This window comes from Akebia trifoliata, chromosome 3 (assembly GCF_017979445.1).
Source record: "Akebia trifoliata isolate Shusen 1 chromosome 3, ASM1797944v1, whole genome shotgun sequence".
Taxonomy (NCBI): domain Eukaryota; kingdom Viridiplantae; phylum Streptophyta; class Magnoliopsida; order Ranunculales; family Lardizabalaceae; genus Akebia; species Akebia trifoliata.
This window is the reverse complement of record NC_141377.1, coordinates 29,679,794-29,695,703: the sequence shown is the minus strand read 5'-3', so window position 1 is coordinate 29,695,703 and position 15,910 is coordinate 29,679,794. Positions and strand designations below refer to the sequence as shown.

General features: G+C 35.3%; 2 protein-coding genes across 6 annotated transcripts; both read left to right on the top strand.

Moving 5' to 3' along the window:
• Positions 1 to 262: 262 nt before the first annotated feature.
• Positions 263 to 8,848, top strand: LOC147406310 (uncharacterized). Of its 5 annotated transcripts, XR_015176387.1 has the most exons (9): positions 480 to 913; positions 6,636 to 6,955; positions 7,043 to 7,345; positions 7,447 to 7,554; positions 7,642 to 7,716; positions 7,789 to 8,025; positions 8,112 to 8,424; positions 8,620 to 8,663; positions 8,745 to 8,825. XR_015176387.1 is itself a non-coding variant. In XM_086434264.1 (8 exons), exons 2-7 carry the CDS (start codon positions 6,641 to 6,643, stop codon positions 8,412 to 8,414), a joined length of 1,329 nt encoding a protein of 442 aa, XP_086290390.1. In that variant the 5' UTR covers positions 475 to 913; positions 6,636 to 6,640; the 3' UTR covers positions 8,415 to 8,424; positions 8,620 to 8,848. The 5 variants fall into 5 exon arrangements, 4 of the variants coding, with proteins under 4 accessions (XP_086290388.1, XP_086290391.1, XP_086290390.1 ...); XM_086434264.1 differs by having other exon boundaries at positions 475 to 913; positions 7,459 to 7,554; positions 8,620 to 8,848; XM_086434263.1 differs by having other exon boundaries at positions 481 to 913; positions 8,620 to 8,848.
• LOC147406309 (uncharacterized) lies at positions 8,483 to 11,118 on the top strand. Its single transcript, XM_086432533.1, has 7 exons — positions 8,483 to 8,513; positions 8,620 to 8,663; positions 8,745 to 9,572; positions 9,734 to 9,942; positions 10,281 to 10,383; positions 10,483 to 10,594; positions 10,673 to 11,118. Exons 1-3 carry the CDS (start codon positions 8,483 to 8,485, stop codon positions 9,552 to 9,554), a joined length of 885 nt encoding a protein of 294 aa, XP_086288659.1. The 3' UTR covers positions 9,555 to 9,572; positions 9,734 to 9,942; positions 10,281 to 10,383; positions 10,483 to 10,594; positions 10,673 to 11,118.
• Positions 11,119 to 15,910: the final 4,792 nt, after the last annotated feature.

The window sequence follows — 15,910 nt, the reverse complement described above, 5'->3', positions numbered from 1 at the left end:
CCCACGGTGAAATTTCTCATCACAATTGTAACACAACCCGCGATCCCTTTTTCTTTGGCTTTTGCAAGTGTTAATTTCTTGATAAGTGGCAAATTAGGTTTTATATTCAACTTCCTTGGCGTGACAGCAGTGAGTGCCTTAATGATGTCTGGACGACTAAGTCGATGATTAGTTGCTACCTTCTCTTCCTGTAATCGAGCAAGGCCAATAGTTGTCGTTAATGTAGTAGGTTGAAACATCTGCACATCTAGACGTACACTACGTCAAAAAAGCCCAAATTCTGCATTTATTTAGCGTTTATTTCGACGGCCCAAATCTCACGTTTATATTCGCCGGCCCAAAATCAGTAATTAAGCCCACTAAAATAAATCGACAGCCCCGGCCCAACGAACACTGCGAGAGCCCGGTGCTGCTGCAGTGGTAAATTCGGCGGTTCTAACCCGTTGTTTTTATTTCGTCGGTCCAAAGCCCACGTTTAGGCCCATACAATAATTCGACAGGCTTAGCCCACCGAATTTTTTCATCGTTTTACCGGCCCAACGGACTCTCCCTCTCTCATTAGTCTGTTTCATTCTCTCGCACGAGCTCTCCTCTCTCACTGTTTCATTCTCTCCTCTCGATCTCTCTGATCTCTCGAACTCTCGGACTCTCGGTCTATCGATCTTTCTGATCTCTCTAACTCTCAATCTCTCGATCTCTCTGATTCTCGATCTCTCTGATCTGTTGAGCTCTTGGTCTCTCGAATTCTCTGATCTCTTCTCTCTCTGTAACCCGCTCGATCTCTCGATCTCTCATCTCTCTGTATTGGATCTCTCTCTCACCTATTTGATTGATTGATACAGAAAATTACCGATCGTCTTCTTCGATTGAAGCTCAAATCGAAGAACTGAAGCTCAAATCCTCTGAAGTTCCAGTACGTATTCTTTTATTCATTTGGTTCTTTGAGATTTAATTTTGATCTGTTTAAGAAACTATGAATTTGCAGATCTAAAATATGAGAATTGGTAATTCAAATACTGAAATTATCTGCTCTTCTTTGGAATTTTGAATTATTTATGTAGATCTGGCTGTTGATGTTTAATTTTTTGAATGAGGTTTGATAACATTCCATGTCAAAATTTAATTTGTCTATCAATCTCCAATACTTTTTACTTTTTTTTTTCTTCTGATTCACACAAGGAAAGTCACTGAATATATCATATTGCTTCTCATATTGTAATTTTTATTCTAGTTATTTGAATGAGATAATGGAACTTTGTTGATGCAGGATGCCATCTATAATTTGAAACAATGTTTAGTTACTTTCTTAGTATGGTATTTAGACAAATATAATTAGTTTGACATTCTGGAAAAAGATTGATAGGTGTATGCATTGGTCCTGATGAAATTGCCAAAGATCGATGAATCTTCAATGATCAGTTTACCAATTTCTTAGACCTTTTTTTTTTTAATTTCATTTTGTTTGTTTCTACTTCAATGCATTTCATCAATAAGATTGTTAGAATACATAACTCAATGGACTATATAAACTATATATTGTATTGAGTATATGTTTGTTGATCTACCCAGATAACTATATATGAATAAAGTACAAGCATCGGTGAGATGTGATACTGATATGAGTTGGGGCACTTAAGGTATTTCTTTATGACATGAGTCGTAAAAAATATTAATATGAAGCTCATAGGCAAATCAATGATGCAAATCATATATGCCAACAACAAAAAGGGCAAGTGCCTTTCTTATAGGGAAGCATCTTACACAGATTGCTTGCTTCTTGTTTCTCTTACTCTTATTCTGTATCTCTATATTCTTCTCTTCGGGGATCGGTAGTTCGGTGCCCTTGGAAGTGAGTTGAGTCAGATGGGGAGGGAAATAAATATTTGATTGAGAAAATTTTGAGTAGGATGACATCAATGGCACAGAGTTTCTCCATGGTTTACCCAGTGCACGAAGCTATCTGAAAATTCACTGACACCATTGAAATTCTGGGCACTGTCATACGATGGTTCTATCTCTGTCTGCACTCTTTCCTGCACAAGGACATACAAAAAGAAAAACACTTCAACTAGATCTCCCTGACCAAAACAGTAAATTTGATATATAATTACTTAGGAAAATAAAGATTTGAAAGTCATTCCAAACAAAAATAATACTTTTCAACTAGATCTCCCTGACCAAAACAGTAAATTAGATATGCAATTACTTGGAGAAAAATAAAGATTTGAAAGTTGTTCCAAACTTCTTTCCTCTTTTTTTCCATTTTCAGAAAATTTGTCAACAACATTAACTGAATGTACTATATACATTTTACACTGATTCAAATAAACATAATCCTTCATCTAAGACATCAGCTGGGTTTGCGGGCAACAAGGGTTTTCTAGGGCAACCAAACCTGAATTGAGGGTTAGGAATGGCCTACGTCTAAGACACATTATAACACTATTAATTGCATATTTTATAAGTAGGGGATAAAGAGGTAGGGTCTAGCTTCACCTTCCCACATTTGCTTGTTTCAATTGAGTAAACAGTACACTTTATCTCTATCTAATATTTGGGAAATAGAAAATGTCAGATATTATAGCATTAATATCATGTTCGAGAAATTCAATTGAATTAAATTTGAACCTAGTCACATCAAATGCATTTAAAATCTATTTCTAAATCTTAAATCATTGGAAGAGCAAGATGGCAATACTGAATAATTGGTTTGAAGACTGATATGAGATATTACCCTTGGTATTGGGTAAACAACAGTCTAAAAACAGTATGGCTGTCCACCTTGTGGTCCCTTTTAAACCATATATATGATGGATTTGTATAGGTAAATTTAGTAAGTATTAGCATATATCTTTATCGCTTAAGGTCCAATCTTTCTTATTTTCAACTTATTTTGTAATCTATCCTTTGTTTTTTCCTCTTACTTGTCAGTTGTATCTTTAATGGAGAGGCTCGAAGTTCCAAGCAAAGAATGGATGTCGAAACCTAGGTTATCAACGGAATATATTGATGGTGTAGTGTCATTTATTAAATACTTGAGAACGAATAAACAGAATTTCGGTTATGATGATCATTATTTTTGTCCTTGTGTCAAATGCCGTAATACTTCATCGAGAAGGAAAGATATAGAAACAATCGTAGAACACTTAGTTTGTGACGGTGTAGATACTTCTTACACGAGATGGATATTCCATGGAGAACATTGGAGGAGCGGGGATCATGTAACAGTTGGGGCTAGTACGTCTGTTCGTCAGTGTGATGAAGATATGGTCCCAAGAATGACAGACATGTTGAATGATGCGCTTGGACGTTTTTCCAACGAAGAAGATGAAGTTACTTGTATGGACGAGTGTTCTGATAGAAACGATGACCAAGTTCATGATGATTCAATAGATGATATTCAATATCACCAAATGATAGAAGAAGCGATGCAACCCTTATATCATTCATGTCGAAAAGAGGATACAAAATTGTCAGTTATAGTTGAGTTGTTGAGTATGAAAACTAGACATCAATGGTCTCAGAAGAGTTTTGATGAATTGTTGCAAATGATTAAAAGGATATTGCCACATGATAACTCTTTACCAGAGAGTACCTACTCTGCAAAGAAAATGATCAAGACTTTAAGGATGAAATGCGAGATTATTCATGCATGTCCTAATGATTGTATATTGTATTGGAGAGAGAATAAAGGTAAAGATAGTTGTCCAAAATGTGGCGAGAGTAGATGGAAACCGGTTAATGAAAAGAAGTCGAAGAAAAAACTTTTACCGGTGAAAATATTGAGGTATTTCCCACTAACGCAAAGGTTGAAACGAATGTATAGTGTGCCATGGATTGCAGAGAACATGAAATGGCATTCTAAAGGATGTCAACAACGAAAAGAGTTTATGTGTCATCCAGTGGATTCATCTTGTTGGAGAGGAGTGGATAGTAAATGGGGAGATTTTGCTATTGAACCACGCAATGTTCGGTTGGGACTTGCAACAGATGGATTTAATCCATTTGGGATGAAAAACAACTCATACAGTTGTTGGCCTGTTATGGTTGTTCCGTATAATCTGCCACCATCTTTATGCATGCGGAAGGAGTTTACGATGTTGACACTTTTGATTCCTGGGAGAAATGGTCCAGGACATGACATTGACGTGTACTTGCAGCCACTGATTGCAGAGCTAAATGAGTTGTGGTCTACAGGAATTGAAACATATGATGCTAGCACTAAACATATGTTTACAATGAGAGCAATTTTGTTATGGGCTATACATGATTTTCCAGCATACGGTCATTTATCGGGTTTTAAAACAGCGGGAAAATTTGCATGTCCTGTTTGTAGTGAAGGAACAGATTCAATGTGGTTAAAACATGGTGGAAAATTTGCTTATATGGGGCACAGAAAATTTTTAACTGATCTTAACCATCCTTTCAGAAGTCAAAAATCTCAATTTAATGGGTATGAAGAAAAAGAGAAGCAGAATCGTCGGTTGAGCGGAGTTGATCTATTAGCCAAGTTGGAAACAATTCATACAGAGTTTGGAAAATTACCAGGTAAGAAAAGGAAAAAATCTATGAATGATGAGACTCCATGGTCGAAGAGATCAATATTTTTTGACTTGCCTTATTGGAAGGATTTGCCACTTCGTCACAATCTTGATGTGATGCACATTGAGAAAAATGTGACTGAAAATCTCTTTGCAACAATTATGAAGACGAAGGATAAGACTAAGGATGGCCTTAAAGCTCGATTAGACTTGAAAGAAATGAAGATAAAAAAGAATTTGTGGCCGATGAACATTAATGGCAATGAGGTTTTACCAAAAGCTCTTTATGAACTGTCTAATGAGGAAAAAGAATTAATTTGTAAAACCTTGTGGGATTTGAAAGTTCCTGTCGGATACAGTTCAAATTGGAAACAAAATGTGAGTTTACAAGAACTTCAATTGAAAATTTTGAAATCACATGATTATCACATACTTATGCAACATTTATTACCGGTGTTGCTAATGCACGCATTCAAGATGAAGAATCAAAAGCCGTTGCGTGCCGCTATTCGACAACTCTCAATATTTTTCAATGTCTTATGCTCGAAAAAAATCAATCGTTTGGAGTTACAAAGTTTTAAAGGACGTATTGTAGAAACAGTGTGTGTATTCGAAAAATATTTTCCACCTTCTTTTTTTGTTTCTATGATACATCTCCTTGTGCACTTGGTGGAGGAAGCGTTGATGTGCGGACCAGTTAGATATCGATGGATGTATCCTTTTGAACGGTATGTGATGATCAATAAGTAATGAATATTTTTATTTGTCTTATCGTTATCTAATTTGTAAAATATTATTAGGATGATGAAGAGTTATAAACGATACGTGGTGAACCAAACATTCCCAGAAGGTTCTATCACAGAATGTTATCTTATGGAAGAAGCAATGATGTATGCTATGCATTACATGCCCGATGATTTACGTAGAATAGGAAGTCATCAACGAGGCCAACATATGATTATGAATGATGACTGTGAACCTGCCTACCCTATTGATAAGAATGGGAAACGTTATGTTCTGAACAATGTGGAGTATGAGCAAGTTCGCAAATGGGTACTTCGTCAGTCTGCTGAGAATTCTCAATGGGAAAAGTATGTAGCAACAACTCAAATTTATTTTTATATTATATGAATTTAAACCTCATTAATTCATACTATTTTTTATAGGAAATATAATGATTACCTTCAAAGTCTTGCGTCAAGGGCTAATAGTCGAAAGACCAATTCACAAGTAGAGAAAGAAATGCCATACGCTCATTGGGTTAGAGAACAACTACATGACGATTTCAGCCCCTCAATTACAAAAAGGCTTGCTACCGGCCCAAATGCTTCTGTAATTTCATATAACGCATATGCAGTAAATGGGTATATTTTCTATACAGCGGAATATGAAATGAATTTATCAACACAAAACTCTGGGGTGTCAATGAAAGCTGTAACGAGTTTCCGGGCAAATGCTAGAGATACGAATTATGTAGATGAAGAAGTTACCTATTATGGTATTGTAAAGAAAATACTTGAGTTGGACTACCTAGATTTCAAAGAGACGGTATTTTATTGTGATTGGGTGCGTATAGAAGATTCAAATGGGTATATAGTTGATCGAGACACAAATTTACGATATGTTAATCTAGAGAGATTGATGAGAAATACAAAAGTGGACGATGAACCGTTTATTCTTGCCTCACAAGCAACTCAAGTTTTTTATTGTAAAGATCAAAGTCGGCCTACAGAAGCTTGGCACGTGGTTTTAGAAGCTCCAAAGAGATTGAATAAAGATGTAGACGCTTTTGAAAATCCTTTAGCATTTGCGGCAAGTAACGTGGATGTTTTATCATCTGTTCTTAAAGAAGATATCATTGAAAATGATGATGAAAACTAACTATATTGGTACGTTATGTATCTATTTATGAAAAATAGTGTGTTATAATAGTAATGATCTACTTTTATTTCTTTCAAATACAAATTCATTGTTGATATTGTGTAATATTTCTGCTTTGGTTGTTATTTAACTCACTATTTGATTTATTGCTTTCATTTTTAATCTTATTGCTTTCAAATATTTATACTATTTTTTTAATGTTATTCCATACAGGCCTTATGACGTTGATAGAAGATTCTGATAGCTTGTCGATGGAGAATTCTGATAACTCGTCGACATCGGATTCTGATAGCTCGACACCCTCGATTCCTACACGAGATAGTCATCAAAGTTCGTCGACATCGGATCCACATTCATCATCTGATTCACGCCTTCATGTGGAATTCAATGCTATGGGGCAATGCATTGGGGATAATTCGACAGACTTATCGACCAATATAGGCCGCTATGCGATGGCACACGTACCACCTTTCTATTCATCTTGGAGGAAGGTACCGACGGAGTTGCTTGAACTTATTTGGCGTCTTCTCCAGGTAGTTTAAATATTCTATTGATTAGTTGCAATAATGATGAATCTTTTCATTATATTAGAATTGATTTATTTGTTTATATTTTGACAGTCCCGTTATGACATTTCTGAAGACTACAAGAAGTTCTGCCTACAGAAAGCCGGTCATGCATGGAGAGATTGGAAATATCGATTGGGGAAGGAATATTGCAAAGTTGGTAATACTGATGCAGAGCGAAAGTTGAATAAGCCCAAAAGTAGATGGATCAAACAGGATGATTGGGAGAAGTTTGTTGATTTAAAATCGACATCGACTAACCAAGAAAAATGTGAGAAAATGAAAAAGCTTCGTAAGCAAAATAAAACTCCACACACAACCGGTAGAAAGGGTATAGCAAAAAAGGCAGAAGAAATGGTAAGTATTAATTTACATACTTTATTTCAAATGTTAATTAATTTGTATTGCTTTTAAGATTGTATGCATTTTTGATGTGGCACATTTTTTTATCTAAATAGAAAAAATATAAGACGGATGGTCGGCAGCCCACAAGAACAGAGCTTTTCATCGATAGTCATACGAGGAGTGATGGTAGTGCTCTCACTCCTGAGTTGGCTAAATCTCTTGTAAGTGATGTCATTTTTTTGGTCAAATTTTTTATTTTTATTTTTGAAAAAATTATTTATCATCTTAATGTTTTCATTGTTTTGTAGGGTCAATTAAATAATCTTATTAAAGAAGATCCTAGCTTTGCCCATAAAGATATCGACCACGATCCTATTTCCATTGTATGTATGACTTATATTATTTAATTTTGATATTTTATTTTCATACATTATATTAATCGTAGTTATGCATAGGTGTTTGGGAAAGATGGAAAAGGCAGAGTAAGAGGTATGGGAGGCGGAGTTTCAAAGACTTCATTACGTTATACAATTCAAAGTCAGAATTATACGAATAAATTTGAAAAAGACATGGTTAACTTAACTCAACTAGTTCATGCACTAATGAAAGATAAGAAGAAGAAAAAGAAGAAGAAGAACAAGCACAAGAAGAAAAAATCATCTACATTTGAAGTTGGAGGTCCTTCTATTCAGGTAAGATGTAAAAATATTTTAGCTTTAGCAATTCTTCATTTTAGCTTTAGAGATTCTTCATTTAATTCTTCATTTAATTCTAATAGGCGACTTCAGATTCCACAATTCCTAATAGGCGAGGAGGTAAAGAACCAGTATCAGAACCATTACCATCATTGAATAATGGTAAGGTATGCTTATTGATGAACTTTAGAAGGAATGTGGTCTACGCCAAAGGAGCACTAGTAGATCCTGAGAAGCCAGATATGGAGTATTATTCAATTTGTATCGATGAGATCATTGATTCTTCGGCTGAGCTAATGGATAGAGTTGGACCCCAAGGGACTTTACTTGATATTCTTTGTGGTGAGGTGATTAGATGGCCTAGGAGTCATTGTCGTGTATTTTGATAGGCATGAGGTAATTTCCATAAATCTCAATTCTGTTTTAGATTTTCCTAAGTTGAAACTGAATTACAATGAGTTATATATTGATATGCCCTTGCCAAGGTTTTTTCTTCCTTTTTTTGAGTTCTAATTATTTGTGGTATTACACAATGACTATCTGCTTTGTGAGAACTTGGCTTATTTTCTTATGAACTTTGTGCATGTGTAGGCTGTCGGGAAAGTGTTTACAAGGCGGAGCTCCCCGATGGAAAGGTAATGTTCATTTGGTTTTGAGACTATCTTATTAGGTTAGACTAATATTTAGTCTCATTACCTGGTCTTCTCTATATGAAGAAAACTGGTCTTCTTGTTGTTGTTGTTGCTGCAAACCTGTCCTGGTATGCACGTGGCGTCCTTGTGCTCTTATTGGACATGGTTTGTCAATCCCTCACTTACCCTTACTTTACCTTTAAAATATCTATATGCATTGGAATTTGGAAACTATTTGACAATTTTGAATTGTGGATCAGAAAAACAAAGAGAACTCAACAACAAGAGTGTTGGGGAAAAGATGCTGAGCTTGAAGATGGGAAGGATATCCCTTCTAATGACAATTCTGTTCAAAACAATGGACTCGAGGAAAACGAAGAAAATGATGCTTACGATGATAAGTTTAGAGGAGTTTGTGGTGGTGACGACAGTGTCGATGATGACGATTATGATGGCAAATCTGATGGAGACGAAGATGGTGACAATGATGGCAAAACTGATGAAGATGAAGACAGTGACAATGATAATGGTGGGGACTTAGATAATTCTGAGAAGGAGAACAAGAATTTTGGTTTTGGGTCACGCCCAACACGCCATTCTCAGAAACAAAAAGTACACTTGGCTAAAGATGTTGCAGGCTTACGCCGTAGTAATAGACTAACAAGTCCTACTAGTCATCCCGTCACCGAGACTAGAAACCGTGTGGATACAATGAAGGTTCTGAGGCAGAGACCTTCCCATAACACTGCCTATGAGCCCGTTTCTGTTTCCAGCTCCCAAGATGAAAACTTGTCTGAAAATCTGAGTGATGAAGCATCGGGCACCGAAAAGGAGTCTCTAGCCGTTCTTGATGGATTGTTGGAAGAGAGTGAAGAGGAGAACAGTGATGCCTGAGGACTGCAAAACAAATGGGTAAGGCACATAATGGGTTTCTTGAGTTTTACATTATAGAAAGAAAAACTGAACAAGCTGTTTGTAAAATCTGGATGAAAATTCTTAGGCAGATTTTGTTTTTGGAATGTAGTTTTTGAACTAATCTTGTCTGTCATTCCTTTGATCCTTACTTTGGTTAGTGGAAGTGTGTATCATCAGAAGATAATACTTTATCAGCCACCATTGTTGGAGTCAAAATTAGTTTTCAGATCTCCGATGCAGATAATGTTGATAAATTTACTCATGGGTTCACCCGTGATGGGATACCTGAAGCAAAAGATATTGTGCGGATAGATGTGGTTGGAGGCTTTGCTTTACAAAAGGTGACTTCAAGCCGGAGTTACTTTCGGTGAGTTTTACTTATATTGGCTAAGCTCTTGAACTGCATCTGGAGGATCTTACTTGTGTAAGGATGATTAGATTTGGCATCAATAGCATTTCAAGGAAGAAAAAGATTGATTACATGTATTTTGTATTTGTCCAACTTATCTTAAAACCTGCAGTTTCCAAGCTAAGAAGTTTTCAGCTCTCCATGTATATTCTTTGATGGATTCCTCATAATGTACTCATGTTGGGACAGGCGTCACCATTGAATGGCTCTCACTATGCTTGGGTTCAAGGATTTTATAATATCGATAAGACAAACAACATAATTTTGTTAAATAGAGCATTTCTATAATTCTGCAGGACGATTGCAACTATGGATATGAAGCTCGACTTCGTTCCTCCATCACTTATCAACTTTGTCTCAAGACATCTCATAGGCAGCGATTTTAAGCTTTATAAAAAGGTAACATTCTCATTTGGGATAATATTTATTGCCTTTGGGCTTTGCCATAATTGTAAACAACTATTGAAATTATTTGAACGAGTGTTATTGTTATCACAGCGAAAAAGAGGTTGAATCTTTGTCAGACTCCCATGATCTCTGCATTGGAGGGGACTGCTTTGAAATGTTACAGCAGACTTCTGCTGTTCTCCAAGTCATCCCCTTTGTGAAGGTTGTAACCCACATTATCCATTAGAAACTTGTAGATGGTTCTTCATGTTAGTAATAGATTCTTTGACAATGATTTCAGGTTTTTCCAAGGGTTGCTCCTGAGCAGAAGGAACTAATCATGACCACTTTCAAAACAGTTGGAAGGATTACATTGATGTGTGGTGATGGAACCAATGACGGCTGCAGAGAAACAACAGCAGAAGCTAAAGAAGCTCATGGATGAGATGAATGAGGAAAGCGATGGTCGTGCCGCTCCTATTGTTAAGCTTGGTGATGCGTCAATGGCATCTCCTTTCACTGCAAAGCATGCGTCTGTGGCTCCCACCACTGATATAATCCAACAGGGCAGGAGTACTCTAGTGACCACTCTCCAGATGTTCAAGATACTTGGCCTAAATTGCCTCGGGACTGCTTACGTACTCAGTGTTATGTACCTTGATGGTGTCAAGCTTGGTGACATCCAAGCCACCATCAGTGGCATCTTCACAGCAGCCTTCTGTCCTCTTCATATCTAGTGGGATTTATTTTTTATTTATTTATTTTTTTTGTAAGACTTCATTACATTGATGTATTTGAATATGATTTCAGGAATTCTTCCAATAAATAAGTAATATTTTTTTTAAATCTTATTATTCTTTATATTATGAATTGAATGCAAATTGGTGTGGATTGGATGTGAATAGATGGGATGGAATGTGAATGTTGATGTGGATATAAATGTGTCATTTTTTTCACAGGTATAGGTTGAAAACAAAAGCATTTTGTCACGAAAATATGGTAAGAACCTATATTCGACGGTCTTAAACCGTCGAAAATATTTTATTCGACGGCTTATAGCTGTCGAAAATAATTATTCGGCGGCTTATAGCTGTCGAAAATAATTATTCGGCGGCTTATAGCTGTCGAAATTTTTTTATTCGACGGCTTATAACTGTCGAATTTATGAAAAATTCTATGGTTTTTAGCCGTCGAAATGTCTTTCGACAAGAAAATTTTCGATAGCCCCATTCGACGGTCGGGACTGTCGAATTGATCCATAATTCGACGGTTTTGGACCGTCGATATTTCGGTATTTTCACATAGTGGTATGTCGTCTCGCAAACCACAAACGAAACAACTAATTAAGAAGGATTCTGGTAGGCCTTCGGTGTGGTTCGCTAACTTCTCAAACTCAGCTTGATATTCTCTCAAAGAAGAGGTTTGTCGAAGCTTAGCTAGCGCACCAGCATAATCTTCGTACTTTGTTGGTCCAAAACAATCGTTTAAAGCACTAAGAAAATCTCACCAAGAAATATAGATCTGTGATTTTTCATACCACCTAAACCATTACAAAGCTTCTCCTTGAAGATGAAAAGAAGCAACGGTGAGCCTTTCTTCTATTTCAATGTGGTGATACGCAAAAAATTGTTCTACACAATATATCCATTATGTCGAATTTCCTCCTTCAAATGTCGAAAAATCAAGCTTTATCAAGTGTGCTTGAATGGATCCAAATCCTCAAGTATGAGAGGAATCGCCCCCTTCTCTACCCCTTTGTCCACCCGTTTTGTTCCCTGTTGCATCACCCTTTCCCTTATCAACGGAAGTTGCAGCCAGTTGTTCATATTTGCATTGCAAGTCTGATATCTTCAACAATATCTCACTAATAGCTTGTTGTAAAGCCACATCCCCTAATTAATCCACTAGTCTGCCTTCCAACATTTCAATGGGCTTTGATACCAAATTATTCAGTACCCTTTTCTGTTTACCTATTATGGCTAATAAAAGACAATAGGTTCAATTTGAGGATAGCCTAAATCTCCAAAATACGTTCAAGAAGTATGAAAGAGACAACTCCTCCTTCATTCTCATATTGGAAATAAATACATGACACTAGCATAACTACTTACAATCATGGAAACCCATGTTCTCAATAACCAACAACTCCATCCTAAAACAGTTACAACTCCTACCAATACACTTTACTGGTTAAATAACTACCTACTAACTACTACTATTTCAGAATACTAACAACACACACATCAAGAACATACTGGCTGTGTTGCCATCTTATGGGGCCCCTTTAGTACTTTGCTGAAGCGTATGAATGTATGCACAATGGTAGCATAGGCGTGTCATCCATGTAAAGTGTGTCAAACACAGATGCATCCATTTTCTTGTTATATAATTATTACTTAAAAAAGACCCCAACCCCAAAGACCCTTTTCTTTTGGGAGGTTTCTACTTTCTAGAAAGTGAATTTACACAAAAAAAGAGTAGGGAATTTCTATTAATGTATTAAAAATAAAATTTGTTATGTCAATAAATAAATTTCTAAATTAATTAAGAAAAGTTAAATTAATTAACATGGCTGTTAATGGTGAAGCATACATGCCTAAATTTAACCTGCACATGAGACTCCTATGATAGTAAGACAAAACACTTCCATGAATCACTAGAAGAGTAATGGCTATCACCAGCCCAAGACAATAAATGTTGAATATAGCTACCAACTTCAAGTATCTAACCTAAAACACCATAATATTTACAAAAATTTTTCAAATGTTTTCTGTCGAGGAGAGAGAAAGAGAGAAAGGAGAGAGAGAGAGAGAGTTTATCTTTGTATCTTTAGGCGCAAATATGAGAAACAGTGTGACGTAGATGGCTTGGAAAGTTGCACTAGCACCATTGAAAGTGGTGATAAGTAAATCTCCATATTCATGTAAGGCAATGTGTGGCAACCACGAGATCAGATTGCGTTGTCATTAGTTTGTTTTCTAACATGCTCTCTGTGTGGTGAATGAATTGCAGACTCATTTATGAAAATATTAAATTAATTTTTCTAACATTAATTTTCTCTTAGTATGGGACTTCCAACATATTTAATTATTTGTAAACAACAAATATTTGAAATTTGCTCTTAGTATGAGGCTTTCAACATATCTAATTATTTACTAACCTTTATAGTTTTATGGTGCAAATTACACCTTATGGGTCTGTTTGGCCGCAACAAAAATCGTTTTACATATTCTGAATTGGATTTTCTTTACCCTGTAATGGTAAATCCTAAGCCGGGTTAGTTTTCATGTTGTTTGTTTGACATTAATCCTAATATGGGTTTAGTATACAGAATTGAATCAAGTATACTCTGGGGTGTAGTAAATATTTCAAATTCAAATTTGATATCAAAGTTTTAACCCCAAAATAAAACTTAACACAAAAATTTATATTCGAATAAACATAAGAAATATTCATCATCATGATTTTGGAAAATCACTCCACATTTGTTGGCCAACAAAAAATTATTTGCAATACTAAAAATAATTCAAACCCATTAAAATTTTGAATCTATATATGAGATTAATCAAACCTAAATTTCAATTTAATCAAAGCTTGTAATTAGTTTGGGCATAATTAAACCATGTGGACATATTGTAATTTAAGTAATCTTTTTTTAGTGACTACAACTTTTTTATCTTAATACTTTTTTTTTAATGATTTTCATCATTTGTTTTGACATGATAGCATTGTGATGGTAAGATATATCTTTTCGTTTTTTCTAATGTAAAAGAAAGTTAGTAAGGATCTCACCCTTACTAAGGGTCCTTGGCTCACCTTATGACATCAAAAACCATGATCGGATGCTTCAGGGTTGTAGAGGACAAAATTCTATAAACCTTGAAAAAAAAAATCCAAAAAAGGTAATTTTTCACCATTGAATTTCAAATTTATGTCAAAGTTTTGTAGTCGTCCATAAGCAAAACCTTGAATCAAGGCCAAAAGAGATTGTTTTTTGAAAATTTCTATTTTGGATATGAGTTTTTTTATGAAATTTGAAGGGATGTAAAGTTGGATTGCTAACGTGACAATCTATTTGAGCAAAACTATCCTTAGTTAGGCTTAAAATCTCATTAATTGAGTAAGGAAAATGTTTCTCAAAAGAGAGAAAAAAAAAAGAAAAAAAAAAAGGCAAAGAGGAAGAGATGTACATTAAGAAGATGGGATTAGAGTTTGACTATGTGTGGAGCCCCCGAAATACTAACACAAAATCCATGTCAAAACTCGAGATACTAAGTAATGCCTCAAGACTTCAACATGGTTTCCTCTGTTTATGTTAGCATTCCAAGGCACTCAAAACCTACAAAACCAAATACATAATAACCTGTATATATATATCAAAAATATACAACCAGCGGAAGTCTATGCGCATCTAACAACATAAGGTAGATCAGAATGCGAAAGAAGTAAAAATATACAAGATTTACAAAATGCCATCTCTTTAATATAGTCTTAATACTCAACCCCAAAATCTATAATACAACCTAGATGGATTGACGCGACTAGTAGGTATAGTCCTAGTGCTCACCAGGTAACGAACTCTGGTCATTTATCTAACTGACCAGAGGATCTTCACTCGCCAATTCTACACCCGCCTCGACAACTACAAGCTTTGAAATTAACAAAAAACGGAAAGGAAATGGTGAGTAAAAAAGTTTACTCAGTAGGTAAATAGACAATTCTCACTAATAACCTCTTATAGCATGAACGAGTAAGTATTCTCAATCATTTAAATTCATGCAAAGTTTTACAAGTTAAACTACAATTAACTAATTCATATAGACAGGGATAAGCAACTAAATATTTAAAATTCACATTACATCAATCAACAATACTCATACTATAACATATTCTTTTTATACAATTCTAATTGATAAAATTGAAACAATAACATGTTTTTCATTTTGTAATTCAAAATAATGCATCATATACATATTACACAATGGTGAAATAGTAGGATTAGAGAGTTGGGAATCTACAACTAGATCATTCTCAATCAGGACATGTTTTTCCAATACTTTACTGGTTGTTAGTTCATGATTTTGTGGTCGATCGATGCAGCTTATCACATTTGATTGACCATTTATTCGACTCAGGCTAGTCGTTTGATATGACCATTAGTAGTGTGTCTTTTTTCGATGTATCAAGATGTTCGACTACTATAAACTGTTAGTGATCACTAATTAGCCAGTTTCGTCTATGCCTATCAGGCGTGCATGTGATTCCCATTATGCATCCCCATTTGTGTCGACCACCTTTACATTACAAGTTCATTGAAAAAGATATAAAGAAATAAATCCAGATTCAATTATGACTCCACTCTCATATGCGTTTCATACCACATATGAGCTTGGTTGTCCTTACCATACATTTTAGGATAGTTTATTACTCTGGATAATATGATGGACTATCCCTTCAAGTATTTACTAGCTATTTAATAGTCCACAAAATAACTACATATACATATCATTTTTCTTTGAAAATAAATAAGAAATTTACA

Excerpts from the sequence above, each read along its gene's own strand:
- LOC147406309 (XM_086432533.1), top strand. The coding sequence starts at position 8,483 with ATGAGTTATATATTGATATGCCCTTGCCAAG. Across the intron at positions 8,514-8,619 it reads ATTGATATGCCCTTGCCAAG|GCTGTCGGGAAAGTGTTTAC; the intron begins GTTTTTTCTTCC and ends GTGCATGTGTAG. Across the intron at positions 8,664-8,744 it reads CGGAGCTCCCCGATGGAAAG|AAAACTGGTCTTCTTGTTGT; the intron begins GTAATGTTCATT and ends CTCTATATGAAG.
- LOC147406310 (XM_086434262.1), top strand. The coding sequence starts at position 2,943 with ATGGAGAGGCTCGAAGTTCCAAGCAAAGAATGGATGTCGAAACCTAGG. Across the intron at positions 5,270-5,341 it reads TGGATGTATCCTTTTGAACG|GATGATGAAGAGTTATAAAC; the intron begins GTATGTGATGAT and ends AAATATTATTAG. Across the intron at positions 5,633-5,707 it reads GAGAATTCTCAATGGGAAAA|GAAATATAATGATTACCTTC; the intron begins GTATGTAGCAAC and ends TATTTTTTATAG.